This window comes from Heptranchias perlo, chromosome 6, assembly GCF_035084215.1.
Source record: "Heptranchias perlo isolate sHepPer1 chromosome 6, sHepPer1.hap1, whole genome shotgun sequence".
NCBI lineage: Eukaryota > Metazoa > Chordata > Chondrichthyes > Hexanchiformes > Hexanchidae > Heptranchias > Heptranchias perlo.
In genome coordinates this window covers 20086002-20112255 of record NC_090330.1, presented here as the reverse complement: position 1 = coordinate 20112255, position 26254 = coordinate 20086002, and the positions used below count along the sequence as shown (strand labels likewise).

The following is a 26254-nucleotide window of genomic DNA, read 5'->3' as shown; positions in this document are numbered from 1 at the left end:
TAATACTGAAACTATACCCAATTTAGCCTTGAGCTCTATCCTACCTACATTGAACAACCTTTGAAAAACTGCAGCCTAAAGATTAACAACTGATGAAGACAAAAGTTGACTATACATAAACTCCACTCCTACCCTGCATTCATTCCTACTCACCTATCAACCCTTTCCTTTGCCCTCCATCCATTTGTTCCTCATCTCTCAGTTTGTCCTCATCTACAAATCCCTCCAAGGACTTGCTCCTCCCCCACCTTTACATCCCTCTCTCACCCTCTGGTCTTTTGACTTGGGTCTACCCTCCCTCTGCTCTACCATAGGTGGCAGAGCCTTCTGCCATCTTGCTTCCACATTCTGCATTCTATGCCTCAAAATCCTCACCTTGCTACATCTCTCACCTTGGTACATCTCTTCTCACCTTCAAAAGCTTAAATAGGTTTTAAAACCTATCTTTTCAACCAGCCCCAATTCCTCCCTATTCCTACTCTGGTCTGATCCCAAACTGTGAAGTGCCTTTGGACCTTTTGCTACATGTTTGAGATTTAAATTCAGCTCAGAGGATAGTTTCTCAATGATGAAAGATTGCTGTTGGTGGATTAGAATGCTATTCTACACCTGGGACTGGTGGGAGGGGGGAGGGGTTCTCTCTGTAGACACAAGGGAAAATAACATTGCAGTTCTCAATATTTATGTCTTAAGCAGACTTGGTGTTCTACAACCCTTAGTTGTTTTTGTGCCCAGGTTTAGCAATTAACCTGTAGTCACAGTATATCAATCATTGGAGAATCCATGAATGTCTACCATGCTTTCCCTGTTGTATCCAGTTTATCAGAAAATAACACACCATCAGAGGAATCAGACTAAACTACTTTGACTAAACTACTTTTATTTTACGAGTTCACTAAAATACTTAAACAGCACATTACTTACAAACAAATATAGATTCCATCCACAAGGGATTAATATATCCTCTCTAGAACATGTTTCTTAGAGTCTGATAAACAAAAGGATTTTTGGATGAAATGGATAGGTTTGCCTCTTGGTAGACTTTCAAAATGTAATAATGTTGGTGGCCATGCAAATTCTAATTCATCCACACAACTTGCATCTCTTGCCAGCAATCAAGGTAAGCAGCAGAGCTGTGGTTTATGCCATCGAACAACTGTCATGTCACAACTATTTCCTTGACAGACTGAGATTTCAACAGATCTCACATCTTTGGGGTAATTTTAACTTTTATCGCCAGGTGAAAAATGGGCCACAGCGAATCAGCTGCCTGCTTTACACCCCGCCCAATTTTCTTTTAGATTGGCTTACCCTGTATACTTCCTTCTGTGGAAGTGTAGGGAACATCATATGCCAATCTGATTTCTACCATCCAATGGCATAGCATTTAACTGAGCTACTATACAATAACAGCAAACCATCCTTGTTGAGAATGGGAAAACTCATCTAATTTGCATTTGACATAAGTGAAAGACTACTACATTTTGTAATTTTTTAAAATATGAAGATTGCTAGGTTGATATTTTTCTCTTATGAAAAGTTTTACTTCATAAAGATAACTGCACCTAGTGGTAGGATGAAGGCTGTTCCTGTAATTTGGATCACCTATTGTTCCATGTCCTGACTGAAAAGATGCCCATTCCCAATGAAAGCAAGAACTTACATCAAAGTCTCCAGAATCTTCTAATATTTGAAGGGTGGGGGGATGGGGAGGAGAGTAGCAAGTGTAGTTCGGAGATTTTATCCACATAAAATTAGAATGCAAATCACCAGCACCAGTGGCAGAGATCTGGAAAGGTTGCCTGATTTCCTTTGGAAAGAAGATAAATCCATAACCATTTTCCCCAAACTAGCAATATATTAAGTGACTGCTCAGCAGTGTTACCTGGTGGGCTGTTTAGTGGACTGTGTTGGGAATTTTCTTGTGGGAGTAAGGATAGAGCCACATGGCCATTACTTGTGGTTAGTGTAGTGGTGGTGCAGATTTATTGATACTTGTGAATCAAATATTATCCTGATTTGTGAAGATTTTGATTTAAGCTCTTGCTTTCAATAGGAATGGATATCCTTCCTGTTAGAACGTGGAACCAAAGCAGATATGAAAAACATTATTGCAGAAATTGGAGGCAGTTAGTCAATATGGGGGTTGGGGGGAGGGGTCATCTCTGGAAGCCTGAAGAAATGTAAGTGATAACATTTATCTCAAGAATTGAAAGGAACTTGTCCAGTTTATTTTGATTAGACTCTTCTCCAGATTCCTGTATTGAATTGTTAAATATCTTGTTTTTACACTTGTAATTCATTGAAGCACTTTGGGATATCCTGAAGACATAAATGCTAGTTTGTTATCTCTTAGCTTCTGTAACTAATTCTGTTTGTGAATAAACCAGTTTAATAGTTAAGCCCATTAGCAAAAGTATCTTGTGTGACTGACATTATCTACATTCTGATGTATTAGAATCCTATGTGCTATCCAGCAGTAATTTTACAATAAAATGAGGCATGTTTGCCTTGCAGCATGCTATTTCACTATACTATATGTATAAGGCAAAGTTTTAAAAAATTAATTCATGGGATGTGGGCGTCGCTGGCAACGCCAGCATTTATTGCCCATCCATAATTGCCCTTGAGAAGGTAATGGTGAGCCGCTTTCTTGAACTGCTACAGTCCGTGTGGTGAAGGTTCCCCTACGGTGCTGTTAGGTAGGGAGTTCCAGGATTTTGACCCAGCGACGGTGAAGGAACGGCGATATATTTCCAAATCAGGATGGTGTGTGGCTTCGAGGGGAATGTGCAGATGATGGTGTTCCCAAGTGCCTCCTGCCCTTGTCCTTCTAGGTTGTAGAGGTCGCGGGTTTGGGAAGTGCTGTCGTAGAAGTCTTGGCGAGTTGCTGCAGTGCATCTTGTAGATGATAGACACTGCACCCATGGTGCACCAGTGGTGGAGGGAGTGAATGTTTAAGGAGGTAGATGGGGTGCCAAACAAGTGGGCTGCTTTGTCCTGGATGGTGTCGAGCTTGTTGAGTGTTGTTGGAGCTGCACTCATCCAGGCAAGTGGAGAGTATTCCATCACACTCCTGACTTGTGCCTTGTAAGGGGAGTCAGGAGGTGAGTCACTCGCTGCAGAATACCCAGCCTCTGACCTGGTCTTGTAGATACAGTATTTATGTGGCTGGTTCAGTTTAGATCCTGGTCAATCGTGACCCCCAGGATGTCGATGGTGGGGCATTCGGTGATGTTAATGCCGTTGAATGTCAAGGGGAGGTGGTTAGATTTTCTCTTGTTGCATTGTCTGACATGTGTCTGGTGCGAATGTTACTTGCCACTTATCAGCCCAAGCCTAGATGTTGTACAGGTTTTGCTGCATGCGGGCACGGACTGCTTCATTATCTGAGGGGTTGCGAATGGAACTGAACACTGTGCAATCACCAGCAAACATCCCCATTTCTGACCTTAGGATGGAGGGAAGGTCATTGATGAAGCAGCTGAAGATGGTTGGGCCTAGGACACTACCTTGAGGAACTCCTGCAGCGAGGTCCTGGGGCTGAGATGATTGGCTTCCAACAGCCACTACCATCTTCCTTTGTGCCAGGTATGACTCCAGCCACTGGAGGGTTTTCCCCCTGATTCCCATTGACTTCATTTTAACAAGGGCTCCTTGGTGCTGCACTTGGTCAAATGCTGCCTTGATGTCAAGGGCGGTCACTCTCACCTCACCTCTGGAATTTAGCTCTTTAGTCCATGTTTGGACCAAGGCTGTAATGAGGTCTGGAGCCGAGTGGTCCTGGCGGAACCTGAACTGAGCATTGGTGAGTAAGTGCCGCTCGATAGCACTGTCGACGACACCTTCTATCACTTTGCTGATGATTGAGAGTAGACTGATGGGGCGGTAATTGGCCGGATTGGATTTGTCCTGCTTTTTGTGGACAGGACATACTTGGGCAATTTTCCACTTTGTCTGGTAGATGCCAGTGTTGTAGCTTGTAGGAACAGCTTGGCCAAAGACGTGGCTAGTTCTGGTGCACAAGTCTTCAGAGCTACAGCCGGCATGTTGTCGGGGCCCATAGCCTTTGCTGTATCCAGTGTACTCAGCCATTTCTTGCTATCATGTGGAGTGAATCGAATTGGCTGAAGACTGGCTTCTGTGTTGGTGGGGATCTCGGGAGGAGGCCGAGATGGATCATCCACTCGGCACTTCTGGCTGAAGATAGTTGCAAACGCTTCAGCCTTGTCTTTTGCACTCACGTGCTGGGCTCTGCCATCATTGAGGATGGAATGTTTTAGAACATTGGAGGTGTGGGCTCACCTATGGAAGCTGCCTTTTCATTGTGAGAATTGTTAAATAGTATTTGGGGAAAGCCTGAATTATAACTCATCTTCCCCATGTTCTTACTCTCATTTTTTATAATTTTAACTTTAATCTATACTTTTCCACTATCTAATGTATCTTTTTTCTTAAGAAAAATTAATTTTGTTTTTTTATCTTGTTTCTTTGATAGCTACCACCATCCATTTTAAATATTAAAAATTGGCTTAAAAAATAATGTAAATTAGCCAATTAGAAGCCCCAAAACACAAGACTGGCCTGGTGGCATCACAGGCATAAACAGGCCAAAAAAACAAGAGGAATGGCTCCTGACAGGTGTAAACTCATTGGCCTCCAGAATTGGACTCTGGACAGGTAAATGTACAAAGGTTACTTAAGCTGTTTCATTGAACATTATGTTCAAAATAGTCTTTGGAAAAATGTTACTTGATCAAAGTGTGCATTAAAATTTGCTAGTTCAATGGTGCCTCGTTCCATCCTCACTCAGGACAGGTGTAAACTGCCAGTTTGGGTTTGCATAATCTGTGATATACCTTTTTTTAAATTACCTAAACATGTCGATGGCCTTAAATGGAGCATTTCCCATGTACACATCTCTTTCGCTGTACATTACCACTTTTTTATTTTCTTTCTTGTATATCTACATGAGGGCATTTTCCCTGCAAAATATTGTAATTTTAGTAGATACTTAAATATAGCTCCCTATATTAAAAACTCTGCCAGCCCCAATTTACTGCAATTTTTAAGTCAATGAATATGCGTCTTGCCGTATTGGATGATGAACAGTGGTCATCACGCAGGTCATATGAATGCAATAAATAAACTTTTAACTACTCCTTCCAGATTCTGACCTGAAACCAACAGTGAGTTCCCTAGCTGCATAATGTATTGCTTGGGAAATTGCAGCCAATGGATGAATGCATGCTGGACTTTGCAGTCATTCTGCATTTAACAGTGGGGTTGGTTTTATTGCACTGTGTCTCTATGACTTCAAGACCCAGGTTGCACTGCATATGAAATGGACAGGCAGGGAAAGACCAGCTTATGCATCAAGCCTGCCCCACACCATGATGGCCGGACCAGCATGGATAAACACTTCTTCCCTTCCATGACCTCCAGCCGCCTCACATTCACCCCAGCAGCCAAGTAATCTCCTAGGAGAGCCAAAAAATAACTGTAGTCATTCTGCATTAAACAGCAGCTGCATATAATGACACAAGTTCTGGCCTCAATGGAGATGATCAGGTAATTCTCCCGACAATCGCGCCTGGAGACCGCACTGCTGTAAATGACTGGGATTGATTTTATGCACATAAGTTATATTAAGTAACTATCCTCCACTCACTGCATTTTGCTGGAGAAATAATCAATTTGTATTATGTACACTGCATTTTGCTGGAGAATTAATCCTGATTTTTATCGGGAGACTTTGCTGTAGTTTCGATCATAAGTTCTGTTTGCTGTTGTGCACAAAGCCTCCTTTTAAATAGACTCTGTTTGCTGAGTGAATAAACTTTGTTTGCTGTAAAATAAACTGTTTGCTGTAAGTTCTGCCGTAAGTCCCGCCCCACCTCCAACTCATTGGCTGACACTATTGTTAACATTCACTTCGTTAAAGAGAAGGACCGGGTTTTATTGCACTGACCGTCTCTAGACTCCAAGACCCAGGTTGCACTGCATGCTGGACTTTGTAGTCCTTCTGCATTAAACAGCGGGGTTGGATTTCTTGCACTGACCGTCTCTCTGACTTCAAGACCCAGGTTGCAGTGCCGCGGTCTCCAGGGACAGCTGATGGGCGCCGATGTGGCGAGGGAGCACGGGATGTTATGATCCTTTACAACAACCATAGGAGGGGGGAAAAACTCACAAAAAGGTGGCAAGAGAATGAGTGTTCATTTGTTTTTTGTTTGTCTGTAAGTACTCGAAGAGTTCGGCAAGTCTCGGTTAATGCCTACCTTCAGGTTCCTGATGTCAGATAGTGCGAGAGAGGTTTGTGTTTCCCTGTCGTCATGGTAACGGTCTGGGACAGGCGAATGTTTGGTGCAAATCATTTTGTACCTGAAAACCACTGCGTAAATAAAAAGGACTGGAAGTGTCACAATCAGTTAGTAAACAGCACTAAATGTACATGGCAGAGGAATTAATCCTGTAGCTTTTTTTAAAAATAAAGTGTAGCAGTTTATTGGAAGAACCACCTGTAGTGGATATTAAGAACTAAACGGTAGCTATTCAGATTCAGTCCGATTTTGAAATTCGTTACTCAGGATAATTGTTGGTAATAAATGGGTTCAATCCGAAACTCCTAAAAAGCCTCATAACAGATGCTCTGGGTTAAATTGATAGTTTACAATCTTCCATTCCTTTCTTCCCCCTCAAGTAACATCATTGAACAAACAACTCGTTTGTAATCTATATTCAAGTCTTTTTTGAGTTATTTCCCATTACTGTAGTTGTTTGAGATTTGCATTTGGAATTACCATCTTCTTTTGTTGCTGCTGCTGCTGCTATTTTCCCCCTCATTTCGAAAGTATTGACGCCACTAAACTTTAGACGTCAACGTTTTCTTTGTTAGGTAAACTCACAATGCAGTAAAATAATTTATGTTGAAAATGTATGATGAAAATCGGCAGATTAGTCATGGTCTGTTGTATTCACTCTGCTGCCACAAAACAGCGACAATCCCACTTTTTAAAAAGGGCTATTATCCTAGACCTTGCTTCTTAATAATGTTAGCCGATAGTGTTTTACCAATCGGTACAGCTGTAATGCGTAATACTGGTAGATTGTAACACAACAATGAAATTGTAACAATTGAATGTGTTTTACCATATATTATTCTTTGTTCTCTTAGCTGTTTGGAACATTGGGTTTTATCATTTTTCCTAAAATAATACTTTCTCTTTACTGGTTTATAAAATTTTCATGTATTTATTGTATAAAGTATAAAACTGCTTTATAAACTCTTACTAAGATAATACTAAGGATGAGAGCTTTAGTTATGAGGAGAGACTAGATAAACTGGGGCTTTTTTGATTAGCACAATCAATGTTAAGAGGAGATCTGATAGACTTGTCCAAAATTATGAAGGATTTTGATATGAGAATTAGGGAAAAGCTATTTCCACTGTTCAGTGAGTTGGTAACTAGAAGGCATAAATTTAAGATTGTCATCAAAAGAACAAAGGGAGAGATTAGGAGATTTTTTTTACATAGAGGATGGTTATGAGTGATCTACCAGAAACAGTGGTGGAAGCAGAATCAATAATACTCTTCAAAAGGGAAGTGGATAAATATTTGAAAATGAAAAATGTAATAAGGTATGCAGAAAGGGACTGAGCTGTTAGCTCTTTCAGAGAACCATCACAAGTGTGGTGGGCCAAGTTGCCTCCTTCTGAGTTGTAAATGGAGTAAGGGTTTGCTGTAACACTGCTACATGGTTTAGGTCATATCATAAAATACAGGGCTGAAAGTTGTGTGGATTATAAGGTCAGTCACACCTCACATTTTGTGTTTGAGCTTTGTATTGATGCAAATTGTGTAGTGCAATTCGGATTTGAAATCACTCAAATTAGACACAGGCAAGCAGTTTGAGATCACTTCCAAGATGTAATCTTGTACAACTTCAGCTTTGCACTGGCTGCATATGCAGTTCTTCAACTGGTGCAAAGTAAAGTTTGAAAGTTTACATGTAGTCTGTTGGACTGCTTTGGAATGTTTTAAACTTATTTTTTAATCTTTTTATTATTAGTAGAGAGCAAGCTCTGTATTAATACTAAGAGAGCCTGTAATACTGAGAACTTCTCTCAGGCTCTTTATTAATATCAAAATTTAGTCAGCAATTTGGATTCCCTCAGCAAAAGTGATGTGTAGCCAGTTGTATAACTCAGGGCGGTCAGCCCTGTATCTGTCTAAATGTTTACCATTTTCAATCTGGCAACTGTAGCTTAACAGCCTTGTAACATTACTGAAGCCAAATGTCCTTATTAATAATGTACACAGTTTGTTTTATATTTGAAAGTAATAAATTTAAATTTAAAAATACATCTGAGCTCAAATAAAAAAAAGAACTGCCGGGTTCTGGAGTGATTGACACAAGTGATAGGAATAGCAGTGGTCAATTTTTATTCTAATCAACATGTGACAGGAAAATGTTTCACGTTAAAAATAAATGTTGATTATTTTAGATTAATTTTATGCATTTTCAAATCTTAATTGTGCATTGCAAATTATATTCCTTGAAAACTGGGATGTACTCCATTTGAATTTATTTTTGTAATATATATAAGGCGAAGTTTATCATTTGTTATCAAAATAGTGCTTCAAAGTGTTTGTTAGTGAGAGTACTGAGCTGGTCCCATCTATCTATCTATGCATCACTGGCATATGCAGTATTTCAAATACTGTATCTTGTATATTAAAAGACGTAAAGATATGAATTTATATAGCATCTAATCATGTGCCTCAGAAACAGCTCAAAGCATTTCACATATAATGAATTACTTTGAAATGCAGCGATTGTTGTTACGGGCAAACATAAGCTATATATTACAAATATTGTTATATTGGTGTGCATTGAGTTCTATGACTTATGATTAAATTTCAGGTTTCAGCCAGGCTGTGGGAGTGCTAGAGAACTTAGGGTATTTCTAGATTCATAGTGAGTATTTATCTACAGATAGGGTAAGAGATCTGCTTTTGTATGAGATGTTATTGCTCAGATTTGCTTAGAAACTGACATTTTCACTGATACAACAAGAACAAGAACAACAACAACTTGCATTTATATAGTGCCTTTAACGTGACAAAATGTCTCTAACTTCTTTATCCAAAGAGTGGTAAGAATGTGGAATGCGCCAGCACAAGGAGTAGTTGAGGTAAATAGCATTGATGCATTTAAGGGGAAGCTGGATAAGCACATAAGGGAGAAAGGAATAGAAGGGTATCCTGATAGGGTTAGATGAAGTAGGGAGGGAGAAGGCTTGTGTGGAGCATAAATACCAGCAAAATTAATTGAGCCGAATGGCCTGTTTCTATGCTGTAGTTTCGATGTAAGGCGTTTCACAGGAACGTTATCAAACAAAATTTGACACCAAGCCACTTAAGGAGATATTAGGACAAGTGATCAAAAGCTTGGCCAAAGAGGTAGGTTTTAAGGAGCATCTTAAAGGAGGAGAGAGAGGTAGAGAGGCAAAGACATTTAGGGAGGGAATTCCAGAGTTTAGGGCCTAGTCAGCTGAAGGCATGGCCGCGGAGCGATTAAAATCAGGGATGCGCAAGAGGCCAGAATTGGAGGAGTGCCGAGACCTTGGAGAGTTGTAGGGCTGGAGGAGGTTACAGAGATAGGGAGGGGCGAGGCCATGGATGAGAATTTTAAAATCGAGGCATTGCTGGACCGGGAGCCAATGTAGGTCAGCGCGCACAGGGATGATGGGAATTTTAAGCAAAGTGGTAGTCCTCGGACAGAAAATTATGCTACATATGGTAAATTTATTTGATCTGTCAAGGGATATTATGCTGTATGCCATACTAAATCACTTGCCCTATGATAGTGTGTGATTTGCAATGGAAGCTAAATGTGTACCTCTGTAAACCTTCTTTCATTGCTGATTAAGTAAAAGTAGTCTATCTTTTTCCATTTAAATTATTTTTTCCACTGTCCTTCTCCTTGAACCTGGTGATTACTGCTGAGGTATAATTCCCCATGCATGTTGTCCAAGTTGCTGTTCTGCAGTTGCAAGCCAAGATAATATTAGCAGGCTATTCAGTTATCAGAGGTGCCACAGCCTAGCAAAATCTTATCCTTACCCTATTTCCACACTCAAGCATTTTCCAGCAGGGGTCACTTGATAGTTATCAGGAGCAGATTCCTGACTGATTTTTCCCTTCCTAGTGCACTGTCACATTAGTTAAGATCAGATAACTCAGCACAGACTGGGGTTTGAATTTGGGACCTTTCTAGTCTTTATTCCTCATCATAACATTACCAATTATTGATGGAGTTTGTCATAGGCCTTTGATCAGCAAATTAGGTTTTGCTCTGGCTTGTTGCATTGAAGAGGGTAGTCAGTGTGAGGAAAGCAGTTATGTTAATTTATATTTTGTCAAATCATAGGAATAAAGAAAGTATAAAGGGACAACTTAATAAAAACAGCTTTTCAATGTAGCTGTGCTCAATTGACATGGAAGTTAAATGGAAAAGTAAATTTGATGAAATGTGAAACAGGTTGCCAATTTGCAATCTCCTGTTTTATGCTACTACCCAAGACAAATTTCATCCCCCTCGTGTCTACACTGCCCTCCGGCGAGGTAAAGAGGAGCTTTGTGCATGCTTGCTTACATGCATTTGCAGAGTTCTGTTCATTGGACATTCAAATAATAATTTTAATGTTAGCAATGAGCAAAAATAGGAGAGTTGCCTTTCTGCTAACATTAAAAAAAAGTTCAAAAATAATGTTTGAAATTTGATAGATGGTCATCTAGATAGCCTTGGAACTTCATAAAATTTTTATTGAAGTTGTGTGAAAGTGCTTGCTAAAAGTTGCCTCACACTGCCTGCCTAAATTCAATTTGGGCAATAAGACATCCAAGTTATACTACACATTTTGTGTCAATCACAGCAATTTTGGTTTCACATCAATGCAAAATCTGCAGTAAAACTGGTCCGTATTCAGTTTATAACTATAAACCTATTTTAGGTTTCTTACAGATTAACTACCACAATGGATAAATATGAAGTAATTAGACTCATTGGCGAAGGAGCATTTGGAAAAGCTTTCTTAGTTAAAGCTAAAGATGACAACACACAGGTTGTAATAAAAAAGATTAAAACTGCAAAGGTGAGGCTGAAATCTGAAATAAATCTATTTATATTTCATTATATTGTAGTGTATAAACTTCTAAAGATTTAAGGTGTGTAGATATTTAACAGTGCATGGTAAGCATTTTGCAGGACACGCCAATTGTTTAGTGTCGTTGATAACAGAAATTCTTATAGCTAATTTGTGCTTTGTGTATACAATAATTTCTTAGTTAACAGAGCATATTAAAATGGCACAATAAAATTATCTGTGATAATTTAATTATACATGTTTAAGATAATATGGAGGGGATTTTTTAATAGCTAAGTAAGGCTTAGAATCTTTCAGTTTTTAGCATCAGTAGTACTCTATTCAGATACAGGTGCAGGTACAATCCCACTTGATACTTCCCTATTCCATGATTGACTGCTAAGATTTGGCAACTCAGCATATGTAGCATTGGGGGCAAGGACTGGTGTCCTATGTGGTATACAACCTGAAATGGACAGTGCCAGCCTACTGCCTGGGGTAATGGGGTGTTCCCCCCCACCCACCCACCAGGACAAAATTAATCATCATCACAGATCACTGAACAAAAATGGCAGCTTCAAGAAAACCATAAGGTAGATAAGGAGTTTAATCATAATCATCATTATCATCAACAACATATATTGTATGTTTAACAGAGAAAAACGTCCCTTGATGCTTCACAGAGGCGTGAGGAAAAATGAATGCCGAGCCAAAGAGGGATTCAAAGCAGGGGTGATCAAAAGCTTGATTAAAGAGGATGGATTTCAGAGAGGGTCTTAAAGGAAGAGAGGGAGATGGATAGCAGGTGTGTGTTAGGGAGCGAATTCCAGAGCGTGGGGCCGAGGTGGTTGAAGGCATGGTTGCCAATGGTGGGGCAAAGGGAGAGGGGATGCAAAGGCAAGAGTCAGAGGAACAGAGAGTTTGGGTTGGGGGAAAGTTGCAGAGTGTTAGGGAGGGATGAGGCCATGGAGGGAATTAAACACAAGAATGAGAAACATATGCATAGACCATTCCTCGCTAAATAAACTAAAATCATTTTGTGTATTTGTATGGTATAAAGTGCTACTGCAGCCAGTCTTTAATATCAGTATTTGTAGCATTGAACAGAAAATGCTTTGAGATTTTAGCTACTCAAGTGATAGGGATACTTGGTATCTAATATTCTATCCACGTTGTTGATTCCCCTCTCATTGACTTTTATAATCGGTTCTTTAAAAACAAAATTGGTCAAATTTCAAAAAAAAACTTTGGCTTGTACTGGTGCATAGTGTACTATTTATCCCATAATTGCTCGTGTTTGTGAAAAATAATTCCGTGATGCAGCTGAGTTAAACTTGAGTGACAGAATTAATTTAGTTGTAATGTTTGTAATGGTTGTAAATTTGCCAAATATGTTCATGCAGCTAGAAGGCACAATAAAAAACTCATTATAGATTTTTCTTTTGTGTTTACTTTCAGATGCGCCAGAAAGAAAGAGAAGCTTCTCTTAAAGAAGTAATACTTCTGGGAAAAATGAAGCACCCCAACATTGTTACGTTTTTGGATTCATTTGAAGGTATTTAGTTGTCTGCTGGTTTAAAATAGTAGTGCTCATAATATGGGTGAAGGGAGGCACTTGTGACCCATCTCCCCATTACTCTGTCCCTCAGCAAATTTGCTGCTCCATGTACCTCTGTGTCTCTTTTGGTTGTCTGTTCAGCTGTGAAATCTTGACAGAGCTGAGACTCAGTACTGTCCCTTCTCCTTTTTCTTCCTCTGCAGCGAAAGATGCTATTAGGAGGTAGGGCTAACCCAGCATCCTTAAGGCATGGAAAATGGTTGCATTAAAACTACAAACTAATGTCCTTTCACTCTACGGCACAGTGTGTTGGAGTACTATTGAGTGTGACCTTCATAAAAAACAGCACTTGAGATTGTGGTCTTCAACAAAAAGTTACAAACACTGATATAAAGGGGTTTTTTCCTTTGTTGAAGTTTTAAAGTTGCAGAACCTTACGTTTACTCTGGAGATCTGTCTTTGGTGGGAACTATAGACAGCTCCCAGTTTAAGCATTTTTCCTCATGTAAAAATACTGACTGCACGCCATGGCTGGGTTTCAGTACTGTATGGTTTGAGGACAGTATCCTCCATTCTTCATCCTGCATTTTGATTTTGGAAATGGCCAGAACCCAGAGGTAAAGAATGAAAGCCAATAATGGGAATCTACAGAACTGAAACTGACTATGTTGTGAAAATGTGGATATTTTTACAATGAATGCTACTATAAAAAATGTGAAAGTATCCATAGCTCCTGCCGATATACGTTGGTAAAATTCAATTGTGGGAGACTATAACTTTAAAATGCTAAGAATTATTTGGTACCACTGACCTCTATCTAGGCCCCTCATAATTTTGTACATCTCAATCAAGTCTCCCCTCAGCCTCTGCTCCAAGGAAAACAACCCCAGTCTATCCAGTCTCTCCTTGTAGCTGCAATTTTCAAGCCCTGGCAACATTCTTGTAAATCTTCTCTGCAGTCTCTCCAAAGCAATTACGTCCTTCCTGTAATGTGGTGATCAGAACTGTGCACAATACTCCAGCTGTGGCCTTACCAGCGTTTTATACAGTTCCATCATTACATCCCTACTTTTGTATTCTATGATGTGGAGATGCCGGTGATGGACTGGGGTTGACAAATGTAAGGAATCTTACAACACCAGGTTATAGTCCAACAGTTTTATTTGAAAATCACAAGCTTTCGGAGGCTTTCTCCTTCGTCAGTATAACCTGGTGTTGTAAGATTCCTTACATTTGTATTCTATACCTTGGCTAATAATGGAGAGCATTCCGTATGCCTTCTTCACAACCTTATCTACCTGTACTGCCAACTTCAGGGACCTGTGCACATGCACTCTAAGGTCTCCCACTTCCTCTACCCCTCTCAATATATTCCCGTTTACTGCATATTCCCTTTTACTGTTTGCTCTCCCTAAGTGCATTACCTCACACTTCTCTGGGTTGAACTCCATTTGCCACTTTTCCGCCCACTCCATCAACCCACTGATATCTTCTTGGAGCCCTTTCCCCGTAGCCCTGCAATTTTTTTTCCTTTCAAGTACTGATCCAGTTCCCTTTTGAAGGCCATGATTGAATCTGCCTCCACCACCCTCTCGGGCAGTGCATTCCAGATCCTAACCACTCGCTGTGTAAAAAAGTTTTTCCTCATGTCACCTTTGGTTCTTTTGCTAATCACCTTAAATCTAAATCCTCTGGTCCTTGACCCTTCCACCAATGGGAATGGTTTCTCTCTATCTGTCTAGACCCTTCATGATTTTGAATACCTCTATCAAATCTCCTAGCAACCGTCTCTGTTCCAAGGAGAACAACTGCAGCTTCTCCAGTCTATCCACATAACTAAAGTCCTTCATCCCTGGAATCATTCTAGTAAATCTCTTCTGCACCCTCTCTAAGGCCTTCACATCTTTCCTGAAGTGTGGTGCCCAATACTCCAGTTGTGGCCGACCCACTGTTTTATAAAGGTTCATCATGACTTCCATACTTTTCTACTCAATGCCTCTATTTGTAAAGCCCAGGATCCTGTATGCTTTTTTAACCGCCATTTCAACCTGCCCTGCCATCTTCAATGATCTGTGCACATATATCCCCAGATCTCTCTGTTCCTGTACCCCGTTTAGAGTTGTGCCCTCTAATTTATATTGCCTCTCCTTGTTCTTCCTACTGAAATGTATCACTTCGCATTTTGCCGCATTAAATTGCATCTGCCATGTGTCCGCCCATGCCACCAGCCTGTCTATATCTTCTTGAAGTCCATCACTATCCTCCTCACTGTTTGCTACCCTTCCAAGTTTTGTGCCAACTGCAAATTTTGAAATTGTGCCCTTTACACCCAAGACCAAGTCATTAATATATATCAAGAAATTAATATATCAAGAAATTGATGAATTTAAAATGATTAACGGTGCAGCCTATTACTAGTTAGCATGATAAAAAGCCTAAATTTGTCAGAATATATAGAATAATAGATAGTTGACAGTAAGTTGGAAGACAGTGATTCCATCTCAGATTTATGAGCAGCTTCAGAATTGCAAAACTGAATTACCATCTAAAAGAAGAAGGAATATCTGAGGGAGTACTAAAAAAAGCTTTTGACAAGGTCCCACATGGCAGACGGGTCAGAAAAGTAAAAGCCCATGGGATCCAAGGGTGAGTGGCAAGTTTGATTCAAAATTGGCTCAGTGCAGGAAGCAAAGGGTAATGGTCGACGGGTGTTTTTGTGACTGGATGGCTGTTTCCAGTAGGGTTTTGCAGGGCTCAGTACTGGGTTCCTTGCTTTTTGTGGTATGTATCGCTGATTTAGACTTAAATGTATGGGGCATGATTAAGAAGTTTGCAGATGATACAAAAATTGGCCCTGTGGTTGACAGTGAGGAGGAAAGCTATAGTTTGCAGGAAAATGTCAATGGACTGGTCAGGTGGGCAGAAAAGTGGCAAATGGAATTCACTGCGGAGAAGTGTGAGGTAATGCATTTAGGGAGGGCAAACAAGACAAGGGAATACACAATAAATGGTAGGATACTGAGAAGTGTAGAGGAAGAGAGGGACCTTGAGTGCATGTCCACAGATCCCTGAAGGTAGCAGGACAGGTGGTTAAGAAGGCATACGGGATACTTTCCTTTATTAGCCAAGGCATAGAATATAAGAGCAAGGAGGTTATGCTAGAACTGTATAAACACTAATTAGGCCACTGTACTGCGTACAGTTCTGGCCACCACATTACAAGAAAGATGTGATTGCACTGGTGAGGGTACAGAGGAGATTTCGAGGATGTTGCCAGGACTGAAGAATTTTAGATAGGAGGAAAGAGTGGATAGACTGGGGTTGTTTTCTTTGGAACAGAGGAGGCCGAGGGGAGATTTAGTTGAGGTGTATAAAATTATGAGGGGCCTAGGAATGGATATGAAGGACTTATTTCCCTGAGCAGAGAGGTCAATAACCAGGGGGCATAGATTTAAAGTGATTGGAGGGGAATTGAAGAGAAATATTTTCACCCAGAGGGTAGTGGGGGTCTGGAACTCACTGCCTGAAAGGGTGATAGAGGCAGAAACCCTCATTGTATTTAAAGAGTATTTGGATATGCACTTGAGGTGCCATAACCTATAAGGTTACAGACCAAGAGCTGGAAAGCGGGATTAGGATGGATAGCTCTTCTTTGGCTGGCACAGACACGATGGGCCAAATGGCCTCTTTCTGTGCCGTAAATTTCTATGATTCTATGATTTCTCTTCAAAGAGGAATACTTTCATAATAGGGAGCACTTACTATCCACCATTTCAGGTTTCCTTCCTTCTATGGATACTCTGACGATATCAGTATGGGGAGAAGCTATCTGTGTCCAAAAGTAGCCCAATTCATTTTAAGGAATGTGATAACTAATGACCAGAGCCATCAAACCTGGGCAAACATACAGTTGGCTGGGTCCATTGTATCCTTGTTGCTAGAATGTTTTGCTGGTGTTCTGCAACTTTGCATTGGCTCACAGTGGTCCAAAGTTGCAATGCCCATTAAAATGAATGTAGCAGATCTACAATGCAAGAGGCACCTAACCATTCATCAATCACCAGAGTGGCTCTTTCATGCATAGACTATGAGTGAATAATCCAGCCTGGAGGTGCTAGGATGCTTCTAGAATACAGTGGGCTCAATTTTGAAACATTGGCGGGATGGCAGCTGGGGGGGGGGGGGTGGGGGGTGAAGGTGCGCATGGCAAACCCGAATTTTAAAAAAACGTACCTTTTCCAATGTGATCGCGATGTAATTGATAATGACTAAAGTTGTTTCCAGGTTTCACGCCCGGTAGCCAGCATGATTGACAGGCTAGCTGCCGACAGGAGCTGCAGCGCTGTGGGGGGTGGTGAGAAAGAGAGAGAGCATGATGTCACCCGTCGCTGGAACAGAGAGTGGAGGGCGCTGAAGATCGGGGGGGTGGAAAGGGCAAGATCGGGGGGGGTGCTGGAGAGGGCAAGATTGGGGGGGAGACGGGAAGATTGGGGGGAAGGGGGAGATCGGAGGGCAGAGGGGGAGATTGGCGAGGGAGACAGCAGGGGGCTGAGAGGGACATCGGAGAGGGAGACATCGGGGGGAGAGGGGGACATCGGACATTGGAGCAGGGGGCTGCAGGTGACACCGGTGGAAAGGTAGGTTTATTTTGTTTTTTAACTTTGTGCAATGGTTTTTTATTTAATTTATTTACTTTATTTTTGCCTGATCCGGCCCTTGACACCTGGTTTCACCAGGCGTGAATCGGATGCCATGGGAAAGCCGCCCGGGTAAGTTTAAAATCGCCTTAACTATCTACTATGTCAGAAATAAAGTACCTTAAGTATCTCAATGAGGTACATTTGGTTCTTTAACTATCATCTCACCAGTTTTAATTGCCGGCGGGATTCTCGCATTCGGGAAGCGCACGTGCACACAGACGCGTCGGTTGGGAAACCCGGAAGTTGGTGGGTTGGGGCTGGCTTCCTCACCCGTTCGGGATTTTCCCGATTTTCGCTGCCTCCCCGCCCCCAACGCACCCGCAATTCCTTTTGAAAAGCGGGGCCATTGTGTTTCAAGACAAAACAGGTTATTTTAATTCCCTTTAACTCATTGGTAAAGCCATGCTTGGAAAAGGATGTGCAGTTTTGCTCACTTTATCTTCAAAAGCACATTGCCAGAAGAGAGATTCAAAGAAGAATGACAAGGATGTCTCTGGGACACAAGATACTATGTTATGAGGATCGGCTGACAGCACTGGGCTTTTACTAAGCATAGAAAAGAAGCTTGAAAAGGCATATGTTCTAGGTCTTTCAAATGCTGAGAGTTATTGAAAATATGGATTTAAACTTAAACTATAGTTGCAAAATTGGAGGACGTGGTTACAAACATTGGCAGTCCCAATGAAGCCGAGAGATTATTATTTTTTTACCTCAGAGAATAGTAGATATTTGGAATAGAATCTTATCAAATGTATGTTAATTATTTCCTTTTAAAAGGAGCAGACAGACGTTTGTTTAAGAAAGGGATTAATGCAGGCAAAATACTTTATAGAACACTATAGCTCACCTTCAACATAGGAATATTTATAGAACATAGCAGGTTATGGTAGACTTTTAAGTCAGGAAGGAATTTCCTGTTTTTGGAAGTGCTACCTTTCTATACTTTTTTGTTTGTTTGTGTTAGCTTGACTCATTTAGTACGATTCTCACCTCTGAGCCAGAAGGTTGCAACTTTGAGCCCCATTATGGACTTCAACACGTAGGGCAACATTTTAGCACCCGCTATCGGGTGCGTTCCTGGCGGGGGGGCCCAAAAATCGGGAAATCCCGGAGCGGGACCGGAGCCCGCCTCGAACCCGCGTACTTCTGGGTTCCCCGCTGACGCGCCGGCGTGCATGCGCAGCCCCCGCTGGTGGGAATCCCGCAGGCAATTAAAGCCAGCGGGATGCCACTTGAAGCTATTTATTTGGCTTGTTCAGGTCATTAACTGACCTGATTAAGGGATTATGTGAGGAGGGGTGGGATTTTAGAGCAAACTGGGACTGTTTCCCATACTGGGGGAAACACTCCTAGTTCAAATGGACCTGTTGCAGCTGTCAGCCTGTGGCAGCTGCAAAGGTCCATTTGACAGGTTGTGGGGGGAGACCCTCACTCATTGCAGGAGGCCACTCTGTCACTTGGGACAAAGTTTGGCCTCCACCACCCTCCTCCTGACAATCAAAGTCACCAACTTGTACACTTACCCTGGGGTCCAGAGACATGTACCTACCTTGTGGACCCCCTCAGATGTACATCTTCCGGATGGGGGCCGCCGTAGCTGCAGTCATGACCTCCTCGGAGGGCGAACAGCATCACCAGCCTCACCAGCCTCGCCATCCACGCCATCCACCTCTGACACATGGAGCTCCACAACAGAGTGCTGTGACACATCCACCTGTACAGCAGGAGGGAGAGCTACCGCAGAGAGAGATGCGTCGCAGAGGGCACTAGTCTCGCCATAGGGTCCACAGACCGAGGCTCAGCTTCCTGGACCTCTCTGAGCAGCAGTGCACACGGAGGCTCAGAGTCACTCGACATGTAGTCATGGACATCTGCAGCCTCCTTCATGCCAAGCTGCTCCTGGCTGGCCCGAGCACCATCTTCTTACCTGTCGCTGTCAAAGTCACCACTGCCCTCAACAACTTCTCCTCCGCATCCTTCCAGGGTGCAACCGGGGACATCGCCGACGTCTCTCAGTCGTCTGCACAAAAGAGCCCTGCAAATACACCTACACCCACTCTGCAGTGACACAATGGGTGGCATCAGTTGTGGGTCTTCATTGTGATCCTCAGGAAAGGGCATTATTGCACAGACCAGACAAGATTCGTGAAGACATGGCAGTAGTGGTGCCAATATAACATGTAATGTGAGTTGGTCAGAAATTCAATATAAGTAACAACCATGACAAACCCTCAAACACCCTTGTGCATCCCCTTCATGCTCACGACACGTTTGCCTTACGCTGCCTACTGCACATATGTGATGCATGCCCTGTGGCTGCACACAGGTAGTGGCAGGTTGAGTGGGGCTAGCCGTGAAAGAGATGCACGAGAGGGTGAGTATGAGATAGAGCCATGAGATTGTATGAGGATTGGGTTGAGTGGTAGTGGCGGGATGAGTACTGGCGAGGTGAGTAGGTGCAGGTACGATGAGGATGAGGTTTGAGTGGGTATGAGGGGTGATGTGACAGAGTAGTGTTGGCAGTGCAGAAGGAGATGTGGGGTGGGGGCAGTGATGTGGCGTGGGGGCGGTGATGTGGCAGACGGAGTGTAGGGGAAAGAGTAAGTGTACTCACTTTGGCTGACCTACTGAGGTCATTGGAGCGCCTCCTGCACTGTATGCAGGTGGGCGATATGTTGGTGGTGCAGGTGACCTCCTCTGCCACCTTGAACCAGGCCTTCCTGGTGGCAGAGGCAGGCCGCTTCCTCCCGCCTGCCGGGGGGATGATCTCTGTCCTCCCCCTCCTCCTCACCCCATGTATTGTTAACTGGAGTGAGGCATCATTAAACTGGGAGCAGCCTTCCCCCTCCCCTGCTCCATGCTGTGATTTTTTCTGTTTGTTGCAGCATCTGTTAGTGGAGGACTGCCCCTTTAAATAGAGGTCCTCCAGCTGACAGATCTTACTGTGCATGCGCAGCCCGCCCGATGCGCAGATCAGCAGTGGGGAACCCGGAGGAGAAGGTAAGTGGATCTAATTGGACTGCAATCGCGCGGGTGGCTGACTCATTTCACCGGGCGCGTTACCCACACGCCCGATAGCCCGCCCGCCGAGAACCCGCAGCCCTGGTAACATCGGGCCCGTAATCTAGGCTGACACTTTAGCTGAGTACTGCATTGTTATAGGTGTTATCTTTCAGAAGATGACGAGGCCCAAACAGCTAAGTTTTTTACTTTCTTTGTGGGGCCAGGAGGAGCAGAATTGCTCCTTCAGGCAACACAAGTATACAGGAACATAGGGAGAAGGGAACAGGAGTAGGCCATTTAGCCCCTCGAAGCAGTTCTGCCATTCAGTGAGATAATAGCTGATCTGTGACCTAATCCCATATACCACCTTAGCCCCATATCCTTTAATACCTTTGGTTATCAAAAATCTATCAATTTCAGATTTAAAATTAACAATTGAGCTAGCATCAATTTATGGAAGAGAGTTCCTAACTCCTACCACCCTTTGCGTGTAGAAGTGTTTTTTAACTTCACTCCTGAAAGTCCTGGCTCTAATTTTTAGGCTTTTTCTCCTAGTCCTAGACTCCCCAACCAGCAGAAATAGTTTCTATCTACCCTATCAGTTCCCCTTAATATCTTGAAAACTTCCACTTAATCTAGGCCTCCCATTCCCTGTATTCCCCGTCCATCCATTGAGACCCTGCTGGAACCCTCTTCCCCACACCTACATCCAAGCCGTTAGGCGACCAAGGGCCGCCCAATTGTTTGGAGGACAGCAGCCACTTCCCACCAGCAGCATGTTAATGAGGCTCAGGAGTTAAAAATAGCCTGGGCCTATTTTCTAACTCACCCCACCCCCTAGCCTGCCCAAAAATAGCCCAGAGTTAAAATTGGCTCCATGATCTGTGGATGGAAAGGGCTTGTTGGTTGAATGCCTTTTCTTGTTCCATACTTTCTTAAATTTCATTTAGAGGTGTACAGATAAAGCAAATATGTTTGCTTACAGGATTCACCGCTTAAAAAATTGTTCAAATTTGTCTTGGGAATGATTTACAAAAGGAATGATTTACGGCTGTCATTTACAGAGAGACAAAACCTGTACATAGTAATGGAGTACTGTGATGGTGGTGACCTGATGCGCAGAATCAACATGCAGCGTGGAGTTTGTTTCGGAGAGGAGCAGGTAAGGACTAAATAAGAACTCGGTACTGTTGACCGGAGGTCACCGGTTACGGTTATTGGCTTAGTACAAAGAGGAGAAGAGTCAATTCTCTCTTAACTCTCAATTCGCTTTATTCACGCCGTTAGATCATATACATAGCTTATACATCTGGTTAGATATAGACATGCAGTTTGCATCAGGTTATACAGTTTTATACCCAAACTAGGATCTAAACGCACACCCACTAAGTTTCTCTGACACTCCCCGAGTGGTCACAGAATATAAAGGATAATATCCGAAAAGGAGAGCTGACGCCGGCCAGGCATTCCGTTCTCTCTCTCTCTCGACGTCGTCTCTACGTCCCTGACGTAGGTTCTTCCACTTCCACGATGGTTGGTCTCTGGAGTCTTCACTCTGGCTTCACGCCCCAGATCCTTCATTCTTATTCCGAATCTTATCTCTTCAAGCTGTGCTGTCTCTCTCTCCCTTTGGTTTAGGCTTGCTCGCCTAGTCTGTGTCTTCTCCTCATTGGCTCTGTCCCAAGGACTTAGGTAGCATTACCTCATTATTCCTTTTCTAAATAAGGACTTATGTCTTATCACATCTCCTTTGTCTTTCACAAAACTTAGCTAATTCAAACCGGTTCCAGCCAGCTCAGGCCAGCAACTGAACTCAGGTTACTTCAGTTCAAAAGTTGCTTTTGCCTGTGTGTCAGCAGCTTGGAATCTCAGGTTACTTCAGTTCAAAAGTTGCTTTTGCCTGTGTGTCAGCAGCTCGGAATCTCAGTAGTTTCTGCAGCCCCTGGCCAACATCACTCATAATTTAGAAATTACAGTGGAGTGGGAGGGTGGAGGTCACCAGATGGCCCATGGGGATGAGGTCTACAGCTTGTGGCGGAATCTGGATCTGCTGGGCTACCGCCCATGCATCCTGCAGCCCAAAATTATGGTCAGGAAGTGGGGAAAGAAAAGTCTTCCACCCTCCCTAAATCCGCTGACCGCTTTATGGGTGTGTTTGGGGTAGTTTTTGGGTTGTCCTGGGAATTTCGCCTATTATTCTCTCCCTAAGTCCAATGGAACGCACGCTAGCTGAGAGCCTAAGAAGGTCCCAAGAATGCAAGAGTAAGAAGGGATTGGTTACCTTCTCCATTCTGGCCATTTTATCCCTGTGGAGCAAAGAACAATATGAGACACCAATCTTCGGCCCTTCAAGGACCTCTTGTTCTCTCCATCAGACTGTATAAATTATCAATTTGGAATGGGATCAACATTGATGACCAGCGGTAGCTGAGAATCTGATATGGTGCTCTTCCAACAGCGCAATAGGGACTCTGGGATTTTGGGACTAGTATTGTATAGAATCGTAGAATGGTTACAGCACAGAAGAAGGCCATTTGGCTCATCGAGCCCATGCCGGCTCTTTGTAAGAGCAATCCAGTTAGTCCCATTCCCCCGCTCTTTCCCCATTGCAAATTTTTTCCCTTCAAGTATTTATCCACTTCCTTTTTGAAAGCCACGATTGAATCTGCCTACATCACCCTTTCAGGCAGCGCATTCCAGATCATAACAACTCGCTGCATGAAAATGTTTTTCCTCACGTCGCCTCTGGTTCTTTTGCCAATCACCTTAAATCTGTGTCCTCTGGTTCTCGACCCTTCTGCTAATGGGAACAGTTTCTTTTTATTTACTTTATCTAAACCCTTCATGATTTTGAACACATATCAAATCTCCTCTTAATCTTCTCTGCTCTAAGGAGAACAACCCCAGCTTCTCCAGTCTATCCACGTAACTGAAGTCCCTCACCCTTGGAAACATTTTCGTAAATCTTTTCTGCACCCTCTCTTAGGCCTTCACATTCTTCCTAAAGTGCAGTGCCCAGAATTGGACACAATACTCCAGGTGTGGCCGAAGCACTGTTTTATAAAGGTTCCACATAACTTCCTTGCGTTTATACTCTATGCCTCTATTATTAAAGCCCAGGATTCCATGTGCTTTTTTAACTGCTTTCTCAACCTGTCCTGCCACCTTCAAAGATTTGTGCACATATACCCCCGATCTCTCTCTTCACATCTCCCTGCTCGCATATTTATTCACTGTGATTTATTTTCAAGACCTACCTATGGTTAACTTCTTCAATGCCATCCAGAACTCCATCCCACATATACTCCAACTCGTACAAAACTCCATTGCCTGCATCTCTTCCGGCACTAAATTTTGCTCATACATCATCTTTTCCTCACCGCCTCCAGTAGCTCCCAGTCACAATGTGTTGAATTCAAAATAATTGTCCTTCATAACAAGTCTCTCTGGCCATGTCTCACCCTACCTCTGCAGCCTCCTCCAGCCCTACATAACAGCCAATGCCCTACAATCCTCCAACACTGGATTCCTGTATCTCCAAACACCCTCTAACCCACCTACTACTCCTCAAGGAGTAGCAAAGCTTTCAACCATCCTACCCTGTTGAACTCTCTCTCTAATTCTCTTTTGTCTTGCTTCCCTTTTCAATCGTGCATTTGGTAAACTATCCTCACTCTCCTACAATTGCTCGGCCTGTGTTCTCCTATATGAAGTGTCTTGGGATGTTTTTGTATATTAAGGATGCTATACAAATGCAAGTTGTTGTGGTTGACCAACCACTGTAGTTACTAAGACATTATGGTTTTATAATTAAATGCTTTTGTCCTTTAAAATCAAAAATACATGGCTAATATTCTATAACATGTTTTTAATAGGTCTTGGACTGGTTTGTGCAAATCTGTTTGGGAATGAAACACATTCATGACAGGAAGATCCTGCACCGAGACATCAAAACACAGGTAAATGTCGATAGGGCACAAAACTAAGCATGTAACAATAATCAGATCTATTTAACCTTTTTGGATCTATGGCAGCAACTTTGTGTTGTTTTAGAGCACATTTTACATTTTAAAAGTTTTATGATTCTAAACATTGATATTATATCAAATTATATACAGTACCTAGTTAATAGATAGTATCTAGTAGATAGTATCTAGTAGTATCTAGTCTACTTAAATGGCTCAGGTACTGAAAAATTTCCAATAGTTCTAATTGAAAAATGACTGACGTATTGAAACCATTGGGACTGGAATTGTCAAAATTACCAGCTAGTATGATAAGATATCAGTTATTAAATTAATAGATGTGAATAGTTTAAGTAAAAGCCATTACTGTTGGCTCTCTGCTGTGCCTCTCTATCTTTATTATTACTGTAATGAGAGTTTTCCAATTTTCTAAGATCCTGGATTTCTGTGAACTCCTGCAAGTTCCTTATCTGTATATTCTGTTCACTGCCCATAGTCTATTTTTTTGAGTATGATTTTGGTCCCTTTATACTGGAGGTACTGGTTTAATGCAATAAATATTATGGTCTTATTCAGTGTATCCTGCTCGCTCTATTATTGAAGTCCAAATTTTCTGACATTTCGTGTTTTCCCACTACTTTGATTTGTTTTTTCTTTGTTTCTTTGGCATGTAGAAGATTTACATACTTGGTTAAGAGATTGTACAACTTACACTTTACACTTTGAGAGGGTGCTCCCAGGCAAATACATTAACATTATCACATAATTGTGTATATTTTGGGACCACTAAACATTGAGAGAGAGTTGAGGTTGGAGGGTAAGATTGAGTAATCATCGAGGCAGGCAGGAGGCTTCTTTTATGCAAGCTGTGACAGGCTACTAGCGGTGGTGTTTTATTGACCTTTTTCTCCTCTATCGTTCTCAAACTTTCAGCACCTTTCTTTAGGATCTTTTTGATAATTTAATTTACTTTTTCCTCCTTCTCTCCTTCCACATTTTTCTTGCACTTGTTATTTCCTTATGCTGGGAAAACAAACCTTGGAGACTTCCTTAAGGCTTCTGCCAAACGCTAGTGGTCACCAATAAGTTTGTAGGAGTGGCCCAGGCGACTGTTCCTCTGACCTTTCACCCCTTCTTCTGGTAGCGTTCCTAACCTTGGTTCAATGCCTCCCTGCTACAGCACAGCTGAAAATGGAAATTCAAAAATGGGGACTAACAAATGCAAAAACCTATGTTTTACCACTCCGTGAAATTCCAATGTACCAAACTGCTGTGCGATCATCTTTATGTTCCTTTCTTTATTCTAATATGCATTAATGACATTGGCTGGTATAAAAAAAATGTTATGTATTCTCATAAATAAATTGTATAGGTGACTGCAGAATGTCATATCTGGAATTGAACAATAATTTTGAACATTGTAAAAATTAACATAGTTTGCTCAGAGCAAAAGCTGTGGTTGTCATGGGAATTTAAGGTTTACATTGTGAATAAAATAAAATATATTTTTATCCATAGAACATTTTTCTTTGTAATAAAGGAGTGACTGTAAAACTTGGAGACTTTGGAATAGCACGAATGTTGAACAAGTAAGTTTCTTTTTACTAAAACCGTTACAGCACGGGCTTTTAAAACTCTGTTTTCTTATGCGAGTGACCTGACAGCCATCTGCAAAAGTGGACTACATCCCTTATGCTTCCTAAAATTTACATGGATTATCACTATGGCTTCATTCTATTGGATGGTGGAAAATATTACAAGCTAAACCAGATTTGTAAAGACTATAATAACAAATTATTTATACCATATATGGAAGCAAGATATTAGGTGTATATAAGTAGCAATTTAAAATAAGATTCAACTATTAATAAGGCCA

At 42.0% G+C, this 26254-nt stretch overlaps 1 protein-coding gene across 1 annotated transcript in view; it reads left to right on the top strand.

Moving 5' to 3' along the window:
- Positions 1 to 6137: 6137 nt before the first annotated feature.
- Positions 6138 to 26254, top strand: part of LOC137322803 (serine/threonine-protein kinase Nek5-like) — a 51955-nt gene continuing 31838 nt past the window's right edge. The window contains exons 1-6 of the mRNA XM_067985873.1: positions 6138 to 6239; positions 11021 to 11161; positions 12611 to 12707; positions 21478 to 21575; positions 24289 to 24372; positions 25897 to 25967. Coding sequence (XP_067841974.1) covers positions 6153 to 6239; positions 11021 to 11161; positions 12611 to 12707; positions 21478 to 21575; positions 24289 to 24372; positions 25897 to 25967 — 578 coding nt within the window. The 5' untranslated portion in view covers positions 6138 to 6152. The remainder of the gene's footprint in view (positions 6240 to 11020; positions 11162 to 12610; positions 12708 to 21477; positions 21576 to 24288; positions 24373 to 25896; positions 25968 to 26254) is intronic.